The sequence below is a fragment of the Myotis myotis genome, unplaced genomic scaffold, assembly GCF_014108235.1.
Source record: "Myotis myotis isolate mMyoMyo1 unplaced genomic scaffold, mMyoMyo1.p scaffold_m19_p_80, whole genome shotgun sequence".
Taxonomy (NCBI): Eukaryota; Metazoa; Chordata; class Mammalia; order Chiroptera; family Vespertilionidae; genus Myotis; species Myotis myotis.
In genome coordinates this window covers 68,392-87,694 of record NW_023416391.1, presented here as the reverse complement: position 1 = coordinate 87,694, position 19,303 = coordinate 68,392, and the positions used below count along the sequence as shown (strand labels likewise).

The window sequence follows — 19,303 nt, the reverse complement described above, 5'->3', positions numbered from 1 at the left end:
GCTGGGCTGGCCAGTGGAGGGAGGGTCCTCTCCACCGTCTGGACGCCGCTCTGGGGACTCTGGCCAGAGCTGACCTTTGAGGCGAGCATCCTGGTCCTGCCACCAGTGCCCGACCAACGGCCCCCGCCTGAGTCATCCAGAGCCAAGCGCAGGGCACAGACCCCCCAGGCCGGGGGCCCACACCAAGGGCCACAAGACCCACGCGGGCAGGAGTTCACAGGAGGCTCAACGGTCTCCGCTCTCTCAGAAAGCCCAGCCAGGCGGCCAGCGCAGAAGCTGACGGTCAGTGGTCAGCAGAGCCGACAGCCCTTCCCTCATGGGGGATGGTCACCCAGGGGGCGTCCTCCACGAAGCCCTCAGGACATGGCCCTGCCCGCGTCCTCACAGGGCCTCTGTCCCGGCTCTGGGAGCTTGGCCACACCGGGCAGCGGTGCCCCAGCCCACAGCGGGCCCTAGGAGCCTGGACCCACTGCTCCACAGGCAGGAGCTCAGGGCTGCACTCACCGGCTCCCTTTTTAGCCACAGGCTCCTCACGCCCAGGTCCCAGCGGGCAGCATGGGCAGCCCCAGACAGCTGTTCTCCAGCGGTGACCCGGGCACCGAGAGGGGGGCCGCCCAGCAGGCAGGAAGCAGATAAGCTCCCCGCCGGCTCAGTCTCCAAACCACTAACCCTGGAGCCCCTTCCTGCCCCACCGCTCCCCACACGCAGCCTGGGAGGTTCACACGCTCTCACACGGAGCTGCCGTGGCTCTGGGTGGGTTTCTCTGCAGTTGCTTCTGGTCAATATGTTTTTCACCCCCTCCCAATGCCGCAAAGCTTCGATCACCCACAAACTCATTCATCCGAGGGCCTGAGCCGGGCCCTGAGTGTGACCTCGTGAGGCCCTGAGGGAGCCGCAGGGCGGGAATGGAGGGTGGGTCACCTGGTCCAATCAGGCTGGGTCAGTCAGGGTGGCTTCCTGGAGGACGTGTCACTTTAGCTGCAGTTGGAGCGAAGGAGCCTCCAGGGCTTGTGATGCCCTGGGTCTGTGGGGACCAGAGACGCAGCTGGAAGAACCAAAGGTCTGAGGTGCCTGGAGACCTGCCCTGGCACACAGGAACCAGCTGCAGCTGGAGCCACGATCCCAGATGGAGGTGTCATAGGGCATGGCAGGGCCCTGAGACACCAGCAAGGCAGTGAGACACAAGCCCCCCTCCGGGTCCCTAAGCTCAGTGCGTTGCACTTCAATGCCCAGTGTCACCGGGGAATCTTCTCAGACTCGGATCTGGCAGTTCTGGGGGCGGCCCCGGCCATGCTGATGCCACAGATCCTGAGGGACAGGATGGGGATGGGAGGGCCAGGGAGCCCCTCGCACAGCCCAGCCCAACCCCACCCGGGCCTGGACAAGGATGCATTCCCGCCAGGACACTCCGCTCAGACAGGGCAGCGTGGCGGGAGGGGGCTGCATGGGCACCACTCCCCACTCCCCCACCATCCGCCAGGCCACCTTGCCATCTGCCCACATGGCCCTTGCGGTGACCCCATAGCCACCCTGAGGGCCTTTTGCTGGACTTTTTGTTTCCTCTTCTGTGGCGAGTGGCTCCAGCGTTTGGACAGGCTCAAGCCTGGGATTGATATGAGAGGGCACGGTCCTCTCCTGGCAAAGCCCTCCCAGCACAATTACAGCCAAAGGCTGTGGTTGTGAGCTTGACCTTATGGTCCAACCTTATAGTCCCAGGTGGCTGAGTGATGTGAGCTGTGGGAGGTGCAGCAAGTGCTGCCAAAACAAAGCCTGATAGAGTTCTCAGGTGCATGTAAGTAGAATCGAAACTTGCGAGAACATTGTAAACATCTTGGCCACACCCTGGCTTTGCCTCGTGGGAATCTGGCTATAAAATAAATACACGGCTTGCAGGCTGTGGCCCTGTCTCTCCATCCGAGAACAATGTCCCACCTGGCCCCAGCTGTATTCTCTTGTCTGTCTGCTTTAATCCTTCACTGCCCCGCTCTCAGCTTCATCCCTGGCCGTACTAGACTTGGTTCACTCTTCCCACCCAACTTCCCTCAGAGCCTCCACATCAGAGTGACACAGGCACACTCACACTCACCACACTCACACTCACACTCACGCACACCAAACAGTGGGCACCACCTTCCTCCAAGTCCTGCCCCTCATCTGTGGAAGGTGCACCCTCTCCCCGATCCCTGTCACCTGATGGGCACCCTCAGGTCCTTGGGCCTCTTCCAAAACGCCTGTCCTCTTCCACCTCCAGCCTCTTCTCCCAGGCCAGCGTGTGGGCCCCTCAGCACCCACCGCTCTCCTCCAGAAGCACGGTTTGCAGCATCTGCCCACCCTCCCTTCCTCCCAGCTCACTCCCTGCAGCACCCGTGCCCCTCGACCTGCCCCTTTGTCTTCCCCCAGCCCTTCCTCAGGCCCTCACTTCTCTCCTTGATGTTTTGAACTGGCGGCCACAGGCGGAAGTGGGCTGTGGGCCCTCAAGGCCACTGTTACAGCTCCTGCTCCAACCCTCTCTGGCAGGCCATCCAAGTGCCCAGCACCCATGGTCCCCACACCCTTCACACACAGCCAAGGTGCCCTGGGACCCACGTCTGCCCAGTGAGATGTGAGCGGGGTCAGCAGGTGGGGCGTCCAGAGTGTGGCTCGCCGATTGCTGCCTGCCCATCCTGCGCCCACCTGCAAAGGACAGCAGACCACGGTACAGATGGGCCTTCACTGCTCATCGCTGGCCATTCACAGGGAGGGACAGCCAGGGTCCCAGAACCAACGTTCCCAGACCTGGCTCAAAACAACATCCCAGAAATTTCTTTAAATTCCCAGAAAAACACGACCCAGAGCAGTCAGTAGCAAATATATTTTATTTGAGTCACTGGACTTTGGAACAAGCAGATGGGCACGTAAGCAAGGAATCCAGCTCATTTATAAGACAGAAACGAATCCGGCCTGAATTCTAAAAACAAAAACAAAACCTTTGCCCATGCCTATAAAACACGGTTGGAGACAAAACGTGATCTGAGCACTTCGTGCCCTGCACAGGGTGTTCACTCATGGGAACACGGGGATTGGCGCCATGTGCTTCCTTACGGAGCCACGGTATACACACGCAAATACATTAATATTTCATTATAAATAAGTGTACCTTCAGTAGCCTATAGATACATACTGAATGTTGAACATGGGGGTATACATGTACGTGTGTGTACATGTACACATTCAGTATTCAATATGTATAATACGGACTATTGGAGATACCATTACTTATTTAAATAAAGATAAACTTTATCCAATCAAGATAGTAATGGAAAGATTCCAACAGAGCTCTGGCTGGTGTGGCTCAGTGGATAGAGTGTTGGCCTGAGGACCGAAGGGTCCCGGGTCCTATTCCGATCAAGGGCATGTAACTTGGTTGCAGGCTTCTCCTTGGCCTGGGCCCTGATCCGGGTATGTGCAGGAGGCAACCAATCGATGTGTTTCTATTACATCAGTGTTTCTCTCTGTCTTTCCCTCTCTTTCACTTTTCTTAAAATCAATGGAAAAATATCCTTGGGTGAGGATTTAAAAAAAAAGAACGAAAGATTCCAACACAAAACATGCCCACTTAGTGTAAAACTTGGAGCCCACACTGTGAGGTGCATGAGGTGCCTACAGACAGACAAGAGCTGGCAGCCAATGAGGGCTGGGGCTGGGATATAGGAGCTGGGGATGGAGGCTAAGGATAAGGGATGGGGGCTAAGGATGTGGGATGGGGGCTAAGGATGAGGGATGGGGGATAAGGATGAGAGATGGGGGATAAGGATGAGGGATGGGGCTAAGGATGAGGAATGGGGCTAAGGATGAGCCATGGGGACTAAGGATGAGCCATGGGGGCTAAGGATGAGGGATGGAGGCTAAGGATGAGGGATGTGACTAAGGATGAGAGATGGGGGATAAGGATGAGGGATGGGGATAAGAATGAGCCATGGGGGTTAAGGGTGAGGGATGGGGCTAAGGATGAGGGATGTGACTAAGGATGAGAGATGGGGATAAGGATGAGGGATGGGGGATAAGGATGAGGGATGGGGATAAGGATGAGGAATGGGGGATAAGGATGAGGGATGGGGGATAAGGATGAGGGATGGGGCTAAGGATGAGGAATGGTGGATAAGGATGAGGGATGGTGCTAAGGATGAGGAATGGGGCTATGGATGAGGGATGGGGCTAAGGATGAGGGATGGGGCTATGGATGAGGGATGGGGATAAGGATGAGGGATGGGGATAAGGATGAGGGATGGGGATAAGGATGAGAGATGGGGCTAAGGATGAGGGATGGGGCTATGGATGAGGGATGTGACTAAGGATGAGGGATGGGGCTATGGATGAGGGATGGGGGATAAGGATGAGGGATGGGGCTAAGGATGAGGGATGGGGCTAAGGATGAGGAATGGGGATAAGGATGAGGGATGGGTATAAGGATGAGGGATGTGTCTAAGGTTCAGGGATGGGGCTAAAGCTGGAGGCTAGGCCTGAGGCCTGGGGCTGAGCTGGAGGAAAGGACCTGGCAGGGCAGAGTGGGCACCTCCCCTCCCCCATCAGGCACCAGAGGCCTGGGGAGCCCGGCAGGTGCTTCCTGAAGGGCCTGGGGTGGTCCTACCCTTTCTTCCTGAGAGGGAGATAGGAGGCCCCAGAGCAGGGTCCGCAGCAGGAAGAGCCTGCAGAGAGGGGCTGAGGGTCTGGGGAAGCCTCCATGTGCTATGAGCCGCCCCCACAAGTCTTGGAGGGCAGGACTCCCGCCCCCGAGGACAGCGCAGGCCGTACCTCCCCCATCACCCACCCGGGGCCCGGAGGCCAGAGCCCTCACCTCAGCCTCCTCCCCGACCCTGGCTGTGCCCCTCGCTGCATCTGCAGCCCCACCCTCAGGGGCCCCTCCATCTCTCCAGACCCGGATCCTGGGACCCCGCTCTGCCTCCAGTCCTGGGAGTGCTGCCCAGGACCCTGCTCTCCCTGCCCCCGTGGGAGCCCCGTGGTCCTGCTCACCATCCCATGGGCTCCCCAACCCTCTCTCTGCACCAGGCCTCCCTCCCCACATGCCCCAGCCCAACCCAAATCTGTCCACACTGGACCAGGCAGAACCTTCTAGAGCGAGACTTTATGCAAAGCCCCCGTCATGTTCAGCCCCCTCACTGGGCCCTCAGGTCTCCTGTAAATGCAGCTCATCCAGCCACCTGGGCTCTCCAGGCACCAGGCCAGCCTCTGGGCCTCCACTCGGCGGTTCCTCTGCCTGGAGTGACACAGGTGTGCACTCACACATCCACTCCTGCGCACTCGTGTACACGGACACTCATGTATTAATGTACACATGCACACACAGGTACACACATGTGCACTCATGTGTGCACGCACACGTACACGCACAAACATGCATGCGCGCACACGCACACACACACACTCACACACACGGGCTTCTCAACACACTGGGCTCTCGCCCTCCCCCAGCCAGCGGTCAGGGCACCATCGCACCCTCCCGGGCCTCGGGGCTGTGAGGCTGTGTCTGTGTCCCCCCTCCACCTCCCTGAGCACCCTGGTAGGCTGGCACCTGGCCCAGGCAGCCTGTGTTCTACCTCCCCACACCTGGGCCCTCTGAGTCCTGGTACCAGCCCCTCTGAACAGGAGCTGATGCCGTCCTCCCTCCCCTCCCTGTGGCCGGGAGTTGGGGGACAGCAGCCTGCCAGGTGTGGAGAAGGGACCCTCTCCCTGCACTGCCCTCATGAGGCCCCTCCCCAAGGACCAGACGCCCCAGGGGACGGGGCGGGAACCACCCTGTGGAGCCCGCACCTGTGGGGGCAGCGAAAGGTAGAATTAACGAGATGTGACCAGAGAGAGAAAGCAGCCTCTGGGCTGAGACCCTGACAGACCCCGAAGTGCCCCACAGATCTGCGATGGACTGGGGGTTCCACCAGCCCCCCTCGCCCCAGCACGAGGCCTTTCTCCACTGAGAGCAGCCCAAATGCAGGGGGCGGGCCATGAGAGGGTCTCGGCACAGACTTGAACCTGCTCTTATTTCCAAAGAAAAGAGAAAAGCAGGCCTGGGTGTCAGGGTCTCCTCTGCTCTGTGCCTCCCCTGCCCCCCAACCTGGCCTGGCCCTTAGGGGGAGAGCCCCCTCCACCCACCTGCCCCAACCCCAGCCTGGCGGTTTTGGCTAAGCCAGGAACCACAGTGCTAACTGGGGCACAGTGATTGACAGCTCTACAAAAACCTGCAGCCACCCCAGGGCTCGGGGCAGCAGCAGGAGACGGGGACACCGACCCGGCCAAGGGGTGCCGCTGGGTGCTGAGGAGCAGCCCGAGCAGGGTCGGCAGGGGTGGGCCAGGTGTTGGGAAGGACGTCCAAACCCAGCCCTGGGGCCTGGGGGCAGGAGGCCCCTGTGGGGCCAGGGGCCCCGGTGGGCGTGTCTGTGAGCAGAGCAGCCTTGGTGTCTCCCCGTCTCCCCGGGGACCCGGCCGAGGGGATTTCTGCAGCCTCGGCTCGGGGCCCACTCACTGTGCTATGCTTACTTCGATCACTGGGGCCAGGGCACCCTGGTCACCGTCTCCTCAGGTGAGTTGGCGTCTACTGTCCGACCGGGACAGGTGGGGGGGCCGCAGGCTCAGGAGTGCCGGAGCCAGGTGTCCCTTTGGTCTCAGACGTGGGACAGGAGGGAGGGGTGCGTTTTTGTGAGGCAGGAGGCTGTGCTGTCCGACTGCCTCCTCCCAGCCTGGGGTCCGGGGGCCTGGGCAGGGAAGCAGCCTGGGGTCCGGGGGCAGGTTTATGTCTGGGGGGCCTGGGAATTGTGTCCCCGTGCGATGCTTTTGATGTGTGGGGCCAAGGGACCCTGGTCACCGTCTCCCAAGGTGAGTCCCCACCTCTCTCCTCTCTCCTCTTTCCTCTTTCCTCTCTCCTCTCTCCTCTGTCCGGGGCAGGAAAGGACTTTCCAGAGATTTAACTTTTTTCTCTGTGTGGGGCCCCTCAGGGGGCTGCCCCTGCGGCCACTGGGGTCTCCGCTCTGCAGACGGCCTCCGGAGGGGGACAGGGCGGTGGAGGCAGAGAGGGCTGTGAGCCTCGGGGTGCGGAGTCCTGAGGAGAGGGGTTTGCGGGGGTGGCTGGTGCCAGGCGGGGCCGGGTTTTTGTACGTGGCCTCAGGGAGCCCAGGGCAATGTGACTACTTTGACTACTGGGGCCAGGGCACCATGGTCACCGTCTCCTCAGGTGAGTCTCCCACCCTCTCTCTCTCCTCTCTCTCTTGGAGGGTTTTTGATGCTTTTTGGGGAAAATGAGTGTGTTTGGGTCTCCGGTCCAGGAGGACCGGGGCAGCCTGGGGACTCAGGAAGGAGCCGGGGGCACCATGGCTCCCTGGGCGCAGAGGACGATTCAGAGTCTCTCCTCCGGGCTCTGCAGCCGGGGGTCTCTCTGGGTCTCGGCCACCCTTGGCCTCCGGGCCCTGTGGTCCCCTCTGCCCTCCTGGGCGCAACCTGAGGTGGACGTGAGGCCCGAGCTGGGCACCGGTTCTTGCCCGGGACCCGGGCGCGGTTGTCACAATGTGACGACCCGTTTGAATACTGGGGCCAGGGCACCCTGGTCACCGTCTCCTCAGGTGAGTCCTCACGCCGCCCCACTGCGGCTGCACTTGGGGAGGTCAGGGGTCGGGTCTGGATATCGGAGACGCCGAGGCATTTTGGGGGTCAGGAAAGGGAGCCGGGGAGAGGGTCCCCCCAGTGGGGCTGGAGACCGATCTCCCCTCCCCGAGGACAGCGACATGAGACTGCAGAGGCAACGTGACAGCCCGGCCCGGCCCTGTGGGCTCCGCCGTGCCCGCTTCGGCAGTGGCCGGTGCATCGCTGGGACTTGTGAGTCCGGTCAAGGCTGTGGGCTCAGGGCCCGGGGCCGGGCAGCCGGGGATCCGGCTTCGTGGGGCCAGGTTCGGGGACCAGCTGGCTGAGGGGCTCAGGACCCCCCGGACCACAGGGACTTGGGTGGTCGGCTTCCCCATGGCGCCCGGAGACAGTGCAGGTCCCCGGGCAGCCTCCGGCGATGCCGGGCCAGCGCCCCCCCGCCCCCGTTTTTGTGGGGTGAGGATGGAGATTGCACCGTTGTGATTACTACAGTATGGACTACTGGGGCCAGGGGACCCTGGTCACCGTCTCCTCAGGTAAGAACGCTGGCCCTTCTCGGGCCTTTCTTTTCTGTTCCTCTGGGTGGGTCTTTCTGGGCACCAGTGGCTGGGCCTCGGGACGTGTCCCCCCGGCCGGGGGCCGGGGCAGGCCGACCAGGGAGGACAGGGGCCGGGGCGCAGGGACCTCAGAGCCTCTGGATTTTCGGGCGCCTTTTGGAGACTGAACTAGCGCGCTTGTCTGGGAGTCACTGAGCCCCTGAAAGAGGCTGCCGGCCTGAGGGGCCGCGCCGGGGCGAGCGGTCGGGCCGGCCGAGGGCCAGCGGGGCCGCGGGACATTCTCGCGGTCAGAATCGGGTGTTTGCAGAACCAGGAGCCGGCGGCTCAGGGGAACACTGTCCTCAGAACGAGGAGGCAAGTTCTCATTCTTTTCAAGTCCTTTACTTTTCTATAATCTAATTTCTTTCAAGTCTATTACTTTTTTTTAATTTAATTTAAAAATTTCCAGATTGTATTTAGACTTCTTTATTGGCGAGGAGGGCCGTGTGGCCGGGATGGGGCCAAGGCCCGAGGGCTCAGCCGAGGGAGGCAGCTTTTCCGAGGAAACACTTTGCTTGCCGAGTTGAAAGACAGGGTTGGGGAGAGTGTGGCTTTATTTTATTTCATTTTATTTTGTTGTTATTTTTATTTAAATATACTTTTTATTGATTTCAGAGAGGAAAGGAGAGGGAGAGAGAGATAGAAACATCAATGATGAGAGAATCATTGATCAGCTGCCTCCTGCTCAGCCCATACTGGGGATCAAACCCGCAACCCGGGCTGGCATGTGCCTTTGACTGGAATCGAACCCGGGACCCTTCAGTCCGCAGGCTGACGCTCTATCCACTGAGCCAAGCTGGCCAGGGCAAGAAAAGTGTGACTTTAAAATGTGAGAGATTTTCAAGGACACTAAATTTTTAAAAATCTTATTATTTAATTAATAATTGGAAATCATGTCTTTCTGGAATTGATAGTGGTGCCAGTTTGGCCGAGAAACGGTGACTGGGAGCCGTGGGCCCTGATTCAGGGCTGAGTTTTTTGGGTTTTTTTAATATATTTTATTGATTTTTTTTTACAGAGAGGAAGGGAGAGGGATAGAGAGTTAGAAACATCAATGAGAGAGAAACATCGACCAGCTGCCTCCTGTTTGTTTTCTTAATTTTTTAAAATATATTTTATTGATTTTTTTACAGAGAGGAAGGGTCAGGGCTGAGTTTTGACAAAGACAGATGACTTTTCACTGAGCTGAGGGCTGTTCGGATGGAGCGGAGCCGGTGGCGGCGGTGGCTGGGGCCGCGCACCTGCAGCCGCGGCCGGAAGCGGGCCGGCCAGAGGCTATTTTCGGAGGCAAGGAAACACGGTTGACACATTTATAGCTTCTGGTGCTGAGACGTGGTTTCGGGGGTTTTGCCCACAAATCTAAACGTGTCGCTGGAGCCAAACAACACCTGGCGGCTGGGCTCTGCGATAAGGCGGAGGCGCGGGGACCAGGAGTTCCTCTTTCAGCATCTGGGTTTCGCTTCTCGGACTTCGCTTCCCGGCTTCTCATTTATATGCATTTTCAAAGTAACATGTGTGAGACACGAAACCGCCCCAGGGCCGTTCGCCGGGCCCATGTGCCTATTTTTAACCCGCTGGGCCTGCCAGTGGCCCCTCACCGCGCCCCCCGCCCCCGCCACCGGGTTCACAGGGACTGTCCTGTTTCTTTAAGTTAGTGTTTTCTCTCCGTGAGGAAGGGGCACTGGCGATTTCTGGTAAAGGGGCCTTTGCTTCCAGACCGACTTCCAAGTGTGCCCCTGAGGACAGACTGCGGGTGAACCGTGTGGGCTCGGCGAAGCCTGGTAGTCCGTGCACTAAGAGGAAGGCCGGCGGGTCTCCCGGCAGGAAGGGGCCGGGCGCGTGGCAAGGCCTCCTGCGACTTGAACTTGTTTGGGTGGAGGTGGAGGGTCTGAGAGCGGCCGAGCCCCGGGCCAGAAGGTGCAGCCCCGGCTTCCGCCGCCAGCCGGCCGCTCTCCTGAGTCCCCAGTGACCCAGTCCGAGTCCTAGTCCCGAGTGAGTGAGGAGTGGATTTGGAGGAACTGCTGCAGGACAAAGGCCTCCCCTCCTCCCGTCCCCCCTTCTCCCCCCCACCCCCCGGACATGCGAGTGGCTGCCGCTGCCAGCCCCTGGGCCACAGGGTGTGACAGCTTTGCCTCCACCTGAGGGGGGATCCTGGACCACTGGTGCCCAGTGGAGGCGGAGAGCCTGTGTGTGACCCCTCGAGCTGCCCTGTGTGGGTGCCTCCCAGTGACCTCTCCCCAGAGAACCTTCCAGGGAAAAGTGGCCAGTGCTGCCCGTGCCTTCCCGGTGCGGACGGTGTGGCTCAGACAAGCCCGAACCTTGTCTTTCCCTAAGTTGTGAGCACAGCTTCGGTCTTGAGGTCATTGTCGCGCATTAGAAAGTGGCCAGCCTTGTGCTACAGAGCAGGGTTTAGGTGGCGAGATGAGAAAAATGCATTTCCTGGCCATTTTAAGGGATGATTTTTCTCTGGCGGGAACGTGGTTAAAGGCAGAGGCTGATGCTGGGGCACATGGCGGGGAGCCACTCTCCGGATCCAGTGCTCCCCGAGCCCCACCGATGTTTACTGACTTCAAGCAGGGGGGGTGCTTTCACCAGGCTGCTGGGGGGCAGTGACTGGCACTGCTTGGGGGCCGAACGCCAGCCGGAGCAGGGCCCGGGTGGGAGCAGGTGTATCAGGGGAGAAAGGCAGGAAGAGGCTCCGGGAAGGAACTGACCTGGGCTGAGCCCAGCGGCACAGAACTCCAGGGTGAGGTGCTTCAGCTGAGGTGAGCAGGTCGGGTGGTCTGAGCCTTTCTGACCAGAACCACGGGCTAAGCAGGGCTGCCCTGGGCTGCTCCAGGTGGCCTGAGCTGAGCTGAACTGAACCAGTTTGAATTGAGCTTCCTGAGCTGAGCCGGCTGAGCTGGGCTGGGCTGGGTGAGAAGAGCTGGGCTGGGCTGAGCTGGATGAGCTGAGCTGGGTGAGCTGGGCTGGGTAAGCTGAGCTGGGTGAGCTGAGCTGGGTGAGCTGAGCTGGGTGAGCTGGGTGAGCTGAGCTGGGTGAGCTGGGTGAGCTGGGCTGGGTGAGCTGGGTGAGCTGAGCTGGGTGAGCTGGGTGAGCTGGGCTGGGTGAGCTGGGTGAGCTGAGCTGGGTGAGCTTGGTGAGCTGAGCTGGGTGAGCTGGGTGAGCTGAGCTGGGTGAGCTGGGTGAGCTGGGCTGGGTGAGCTGGGTGAGCTGAGCTGGGTGAGCTTGGTGAGCTGAGCTGGGTGAGCTGGGTGAGCTGAGCTGGGTGAGCTGAGCTGGGTTAGCTGGGCTGAGCTGGGTGAGCTGAGCTGGGTGAGCTGGGTGAGCTGAGCTGGGTGAGCTGGGTGAGCTGGGCTGAGCTGAGCTGGGCTGGGTGAGCTGAGCCGGGTGAGCTGGGCTGAGCTGGGCTGAGATGAGCTTGGTGAGCTGAGCTGGGTGAGCTGAGCTGGATGAGCTGGGTGAGCTGGGCTGGGTGAGCTGAGCTGGGCTGAGCTGGGCTGAGCTGAGCTTGGTGAGCTGAGCTGGGTGAGCTGAGCTGAGCTGGGTGAGCTGAGCTGGCTGAGCTGAGCTGGGTTAGCTGGGCTGAGCTGGGTGAGCTGGGTGAGCTGGGTGAGCTGGGCTGGGTGAGCTGAGCTGGGTGAGCTGAGCTGGGTGAGCTGGGTGAGCTGAGCTGGGTGAGCTGGGTGAGCTGGGCTGGGTGAGCTGGGTGAGCTGAGCTGGGTGAGCTGGGTGAGCTGGGCTGGGTGAGCTGGGTGAGCTGAGCTGGGTGAGCTGGGTGAGCTGAGCTGGGTGAGCTGGGTGAGCTGAGCTGGGTTAGCTGGGCTGAGCTGGGTGAGCTGGGTGAGCTGGGTGAGCTTGGTGAGCTGAGCTGGGTGAGCTGGGTGAGCTGAGCTGGGTGAGCTGAGCTGGGTTAGCTGGGCTGAGCTGGGTGAGCTGAGCTGGGTGAGCTGGGTGAGCTGAGCTGGGTGAGCTGGGTGAGCTGGGCTGAGCTGAGCTGGGCTGGGTGAGCTGAGCCGGGTGAGCTGGGCTGAGCTGGGCTGAGATGAGCTTGGTGAGCTGAGCTGGGTGAGCTGAGCTGGATGAGCTGGGTGAGCTGGGCTGGGTGAGCTGAGCTGGGCTGAGCTGGGCTGAGCTGGGCTGAGCTGGGCTGAGCTGAGCTGGGTGAGCTGAGCACGGTGAGCTGAGCTGAGCTGGGTGAGCTGAGCTGGGTGAGCTGAGCTGGGTGAGCTGAGCTGGGTGAGCTGAGCTGGGTTAGCTGGGCTGAGCTGGGTGAGCTGGGTGAGCTGGGTGAGCTGAGCTGGGTGAGCTGGGTGAGCTGAGCTGGGTGAGCTGAGCTGGGTTAGCTGGGCTGAGCTGGGTGAGCTGAGCTGGGTGAGCTGGGTGAGCTGAGCTGGGTGAGCTGGGCTGAGCTGGGCTGAGCTGAGCTTGGTGAGCTGAGTGAGCTGAGCTGAGCTGGGTGAGCTGAGCCGGGTGAGTTGGGCTGGGTGAGCTGAGCTGAGCTGGGCTGAGCTGGGCTGAGCTGGGCTGGGCTGAGCTGGGTGAGCTGAGCTGGGTGAGCTGATCTGGGTGAGCTGAGCTGGGTGAGCTGGGCTGGGTGAGCTGAGCTGGGTGAGCTGAGCTGGGTGAGCTGAGCTGGGTGAGCTGGGCTGGGCTGAGCTGAGCTGAGCTGGGCTGAGCTGAGCTGGGCTGAGCTGAGCTGGGTGAGCTGAGCTGGGCTGAGCTGAGCTGGGCTGAGCTGAGCTGGGCTGAGCTGAGCTGGGCTGAGCTGAGCTGTGCTGAGCTGAGCCAGGTGAGCTGAGCTGAGCTGGGTGAGCTGTGCTGAGCCGGATGAGCTGGGCTGAGTTGAGCTAAGCTGGGCTGAGCTGGCCTGAGCTGGGTTGAGCTAAACTGGGTGAGGTGAGCTGGTGGGTGAGCTGAGATAGGTGAGCTGAGCTGGGTTGAGCTGAACTGGGTGAGCTGGGCTGGGCTGAGCTGGGGGAACTGAGCTGGGCTGGGCTGAGCTTGGCTGATCTGAGCTGGGTGAGCTGAGCTGGGTGAGCTGGGCTGAGTTGAGCTAAGCTGGGCTGAGCTGGCCTGAGCTGGGTTGAGCTAAACTGGGTGAGGTGAGCTGGTGGGTGAGCTGAGATAGGTGAGCTGAGCTGGGTTGAGCTGAACTGGGTGAGCTGGGCTGGGCTGAGCTGGGGGAACTGAGCTGGGCTGGGCTGAGCTTGGCTGATCTGAGCTGGGTGAGCTGAGCTGGGTGAGCTGGGCTGTGTGAGCTGGGTGAGCTGAGCTGGGCTGAGCTGGGTGAGCTGGGTGAGCTGAGCTGGGTGAGCTGGGTGAGCTGGGTGAGCTGGGCTGGGCTGGGTGAGCTGGGTGAGCTGAGCTTGGTGAGCCGGGTGAGCTGGGTGAGCTGAGCTTGGTGAGCTGAGCTGGGTGAGCTGGTTGAGCTGGGCTGGGCTGAGCTGGGTGGGGTGAGCTGAGCCGGGGGAGCTGGGTGAGCTGAGCTGGGTGAGCTTAGCTAGTGTCTAGTTGAGCCTGTATTCGCTCCCCCATCACACAACCGTCCTTTGGACTCAAGGTACCCAGCTCTGGGCTCCATGTGGCAAGCCGCGGCAGTGAGGGCTGGGCTCGCAGGGGCCCCTCTCTCGCTGGCCGCTGCCCAGGGCTCCCGGGTGCTGGGGCTGAACACAGCTGCAGTGCTGAGAGAGAAGGCGGCCCTGGACTGGGCCTGGACCTTGTGAGCCGGGCGCTGGGTGCACGGGCTCCTGCATCTGTGGACAGCGCTGCCGGGGGAAGAAGGGCCAGACCTGCCGCTCCAGCAAAAGCCGCTCTCATCCCCCCAGGCTCAGAACCGGCTCCTGAGGGTGGGGGCCGTGGCAGTCTCCCTAGACCCGAGCCTTGGCCTGGGCTCCGGCCTGCCACGCTGCCTGCCCCACAGGGGCAACTCAGGGGCGACGGGGCCCGACCCCTGACCAGCCACGTCTGGGAAGTCATCCTCTCACTCCCCTTTCTCTTTTGTCCCGCTCGGGTCCTCAGGGAGCACGTCTCCCCCCAACGTCTTCCCCCTCGTCTCCTGCGGGAACTCCGTGTCCGATGAGCGCTTGGTGGCCATGGGCTGCCTGGCCAAGGACTTCCTGCCCAGCCCCGTCACCTTCTCCTGGAAATTTAAGAACACCAGCGACATCATCAACCAGGACATCCAGAGCTTCCCACCGACCCTGTGGGGGGGCAAGTACACGGCCAGCTCGCAGCTGCTCCTGCCCAGCGCCGACATCCTCCAGGGCACGGACGAGTTCGTGACATGCAAGGTCACACACACCAACAATGAGAAAGTAGTGCAAGTGCCCCTCCAAGGTGAGCAGGACCTTCCCCCTGGCGGACGGGCGGGCGAGGGGGGCGGGCAGCCTGGCTGACGCTGTCCCCTCCCTGCAGCTGGCGGCGAGCCGCTACCCCCCCACGTGAACGTCTTCGTCCCGCCCCGCGACTCCTTCACCGGCCCCGGCCCCCGCACGTCCACGCTCATCTGCCAGGCCACGGGCTTCAGCCCCAAGACGATCGCGGTGTCCTGGCTGAAGGAGGGGAAGCAGCTGAACTCCGGCTTCGTCACGGGCAGCACAGAGGTCGAGCGCAAAGCCCGCCCCGTGACCTACAGGGTCACCAGCACGTTGACCATCACCGAGAGCGACTGGCTCAGCCAGAGCGTGTTCACCTGCCAAGTGGCGCACCAGGAGCTGATCTACCAGAAGAACGTGTCGTCCATGTGCGGCCCCAGTGAGTGGTCCTGCCCCGAGGGCCCAGGGCGGAGACCCCAACACGCAGGTGTCCACTCGGGTCGGCAGACCCTGCCCCCGACGAGGCCGGCAGCTCCCCAAGCCTTGGCTTCCCAGAGAGGCCAGGGGCGGGGAGGGGGCCTCGCAGGACCACTAGGGGCCACTTGTCGGGCAGGGCCCGGTGTCCCCTCCGGCAGGACCCCAGGGCCCAGGAGAGGCTCGGCCAAGTCGACCCCTTGTCCTGATTCCACCCCCTCTCCTGCCCCAGGTTCGTCCACCATCCGAGTCTTCACCATCCCCCCGACCTTCGCCAGCATCTTCCTCACCAAGGAGGCCACTCTGTCCTGCCTGGTCACGGACCTGGCCACCTATGACAGCCTGAGCATCACCTGGACCCGCCAGAAGGATGAGGAGGTGAAAACCCACGTCAACATCTCTGAGAGCCATCCCAACGCCACCTTCAGTGCCATAGGCAAGGCCACGGTGTGCGTGGAGGACTGGGAGTCAGGCGAGAAGTTCACCTGCACAGTGACCCACACGGACCTGCCCTCGCCGCTGAAGCACACCATCTTCAAGACCAAGGGTAGGCCTGTCCTGCCCTTCCCGCCACCCAGACCCTCCCACACACTGCATCCAGAGCCTGGACCCCATGGCAGGCCTGGGAGCAGAGGCACACATGCACATGGACACAGGCCCACATGCACAGACATGCAACATGCACATGGACACCAGCCCACACGCACAGGCATGCAACATGCACATGGACACAGGCCCACACGCATAGACATGCACACATGGACATGGACAGAGAGACGCATGCACATGGACATATGCACACGGACACACAGATACCTGCACATTCGTACACTAAAACACACAGACACAAATGCCCTCTACTTTCTGCCCCTGACCTGAGCTCACCCTGCCCCTCTTCCCACAGATATCGCCAAGCACATGCCCGCGGTGTACATGCAGCCGCCCAGCCGGGAGCAGCTGAGCCTGCGGGAGTCGGCCTCGGTCACCTGCCTGGTGAAGGGCTTCTCGCCCCCAGACGTGTTTGTGCAGTGGCTGCAGAGAGGGCAGCCCGTGTCCTCCGACATGTATGTGACCAGCGCCCCAGTGCCCGAGCCCCAGGCCCCTGGCTTGTACTTCGTCCACAGCATCCTGACTGTGAGTGAGGAGGACTGGAGCGCCGGGGAGACCTACACTTGCGTCGTGGCCCACGAGGCCCTGCCGTACTCGGTGACCGAGAGGACCGTGGACAAGTCCACCGGTAAACCCACCCTGTACAACGTGTCCCTGGTCATGTCTGACGTGGCCAGCACCTGCCACTGACCCCAGGCTGCCCCGCAAGGGCGGTCCGGAGCCTCTGGCTGACCTGTCGCTGTGTGTGCATGTATGCAAACTGACTGTGTCAACGGGTGGGGTGTTGCATTCTATAAAAACTAGAAATAAAAAGATCCGTTCAAAAGATGCTGATCCTGAGTGAGCAATGCTCTTGCCTGCTGGGGCCACGGCTGTGCTGCCACCACCCCTGCCTCACCCACTGGTATCCCACTTGCCGCTCAAAGCCCTGAGCCCCTACAGAGTGCTCACAGCAGACAGTGCCAATGCTCCCCGCCTCTCCACGGCTGCTATGGGCTCACAGGACATGGGTGTACAACACACATGCACACATGCACACATAGAGACACATGCATGCATGCACACAGACATAGATATGCACACACGGACTCAGATACATATGCTGTGGACATTGGCACACAACACATGTGCACACATGCATGCATGCACACAGACACATGCCCAGATATGGACACACACAAAGGCACACAGGCACCTGGACACAGGCACACACAGAGACATGCACACACATGGGCATGGACACAGACACACATATTGTGAACATAGGCAAACAAACACATGTGCATGTGCACAGGTGTGCAAAGACATAGGCACATGGGTACATATATGCACACATGTGCATATGTGCGGGTGTGTTCACAGTGTCACATACATGTATGCACAGAGATACCTGCAAAGATATGAGCATATGCACAAAGAAGCACACAGGCACACATGCATGGATATACACACATGAATATGAACAAAGAGACACATGCAGTGGATGTGGGAGCATGGAGACATGCAAAGACATGGATACAGACACACAAATACCTACACATTCATGCACACAGACACGTGCACACTCATACACACATGCACATACATGGACACATACACAGAAGCACAAATGCACATGGATGTAGAGACACACGTGCAATGGACATGGGCACACTGGCACATGTACACATACACACATGAAGAGGCATAGACACATGCACACAGAGATACCTGCACATGCATGCACACAGACACAGTTAATGCACATTCATATACACATGCACACACAGTCACATTCTCACATGGGCACTCACACACACGGATGAGTCATGGGTGCACAGGTGTACACTGACACAAGAACACATTTGCACAGGCACATGCACATGCAGACACACATGCAGATGCGCACGGACACATACACACACGGATGTCCAGCCTGTGCGCCCTGGTCACTCGGTGCCTTTGCACACGCCTGCCTCTGCACCGCGCTTGCTGCAGGGCTTCCTGCCCAGCCTGCTTGTCCTCTGTCTCCCCTTGGAGGTGCACCCAGGGGCCAGCCCAGCCCGGACTCTGACCAGGGCACCATCCCAGGCCCTGGGCAGGGGCTCAGGGGGCCACCTGGCGGGAGGGCTGCAGTTCCTCGGGGCCACCCGGCCCTGTCCAGGCTGTTGATGAAGCAGCAGGACCTGCACCCCCCTGTGAACAGAAGTAGTCGGTGTGTCCGGGAGGCAGGGAGGCTGATCAGTGGGCTCTGCCCCGCAGACACCTGGCCCTGGACACACCTGATGGGAAAAGAGACCGCCTGCAGCAGGGAGTGGGGGGCACAGGGGCCTGGGGTCCTGTGCCCCCTGGTCACCCCCTAGACACCCATGTTCCTCGCCCTTTGGGGTCTTGGGCTCCAGATGCTGCCTCAAAGGCCCATCTGTGTTGGGGCTCCAGACCCCACTGTATGTGTCTGTCTGTCCAGCAAAGCCTCACTCTGCCCGGAGCCTCGGGTGTCTGTCAGACCCCTTGGTCCCAGAGATATGATTCCTAGTGGGGCAGACAAGCCAGCCAGGGCCCCGCACGGCTCCCACACTCGCCCTCCACTCCAAGAAGGAGAGAATGAGGGTCCCACTGAGGCAGCAAGTATGGTCCCTCGGGCCCAGACCTGTGCCTGCCCCAACTGCCACCTCCAACCACAGGGGATAGGAGGCCCCACTCCCAGCTTCGTCACCCCAAGTGTCCCTGGCCATACCCCCTCTAGGAGAACCCAAGAACCTGAATGCACTCCACTGGGTCCCCCCATCCCAGCCCTACTGCGCCCACCCCTGTGTCTGTGAGCTGCTGTCACCAACCTGCACCCAGGTCCCTCAGGACAGGGGCCTCTGCCCGCCTCCCAGCGGCTGTGGGACCCAGCTTGCGCCAGGCTCGGACCTCCCCGCTAGAGGCACAGCCTGAGCGCTTCAGGGCCCCTGCCTGCTGCCCTCCGCTTCTGCTGCCGCCCCCAGCCCCCCCCCCCCGCCCTGCCCTCCTGGGGGCAGCACCGCCAGGGCCCTGGGCAGCGGGAAGATGGGTGGCCTGGGAGGGGGTTTTGGGGTGCAGCACTGAGCCCCGTGTTGTGTCCCTGCAGGGGGGGAGGTGAGCGCCGATGAGGAGGGCTTTGAGAACCTCAACACCATGGCCTCCACCTTCATCGTCCTGTTCCTGCTCAGCCTCTTCTACAGCACGACAGTCACCCTGTTCAAGGTGAGCGGGCGGGCTGGAGGGCCGGGCTCAGGGGCACCCAGCCCCGCCCAAGCCGTGCCTCACGCTGCCTCTGTCGTCCGCAGGTGAAGTGACCCGCCGGGCAGGAGCGTGGACATAAGGAGGGGGAGCCCGCCGCCTTGCACCCCGGCCCGGCCTGCCGCTGGGCCCTTGTACATAAACCCCCTGAGCCGCCTCCAGCTTCCAGCGCGAGGAAGCCGCTTCCCTGGACGCCCGCAGCCGAGCGCTTGGCCGGGGTCGCTGCGCAGTGTGTGCCCTGTCGCCTTGAAATAAATATGTGCATGTTACCTTGTGACACTGCGTCCTCGTGGATGGTTTTTTTGTTTGTTTTTAATTTTGTTTTATTGCTGAAAGTATTACAAAGAGTATTACATATGTTTCCTTGCCCCGCTTCACCTTCCCCCAGTGTCTTGCGTCCGTTGGTTGTGCTTATATGCATGCATACAAGTCCTTCGGCTG

The 19,303-nt window shown here is 61.1% G+C and overlaps 2 gene segments (V, D, J or C); both read left to right on the top strand.

Annotated features, from left to right (window-relative positions):
• Positions 1 to 7,150: 7,150 nt before the first annotated feature.
• LOC118662407 overlaps positions 7,151 to 19,303 on the top strand; it is a 78,047-nt gene continuing 65,894 nt past the window's right edge. The window contains 1 exon segment of the C gene segment in view: positions 7,151 to 7,219. Within this exon segment, the coding sequence occupies positions 7,201 to 7,219 (19 nt within the window).
• On the top strand, positions 7,266 to 19,139 carry LOC118662406. The segment is given in 7 exon segments: positions 7,266 to 7,604; positions 14,241 to 14,558; positions 14,637 to 14,975; positions 15,243 to 15,557; positions 15,915 to 16,247; positions 18,711 to 18,826; positions 18,910 to 19,139. Coding segments are annotated over 6 exon segments (1,356 nt in total).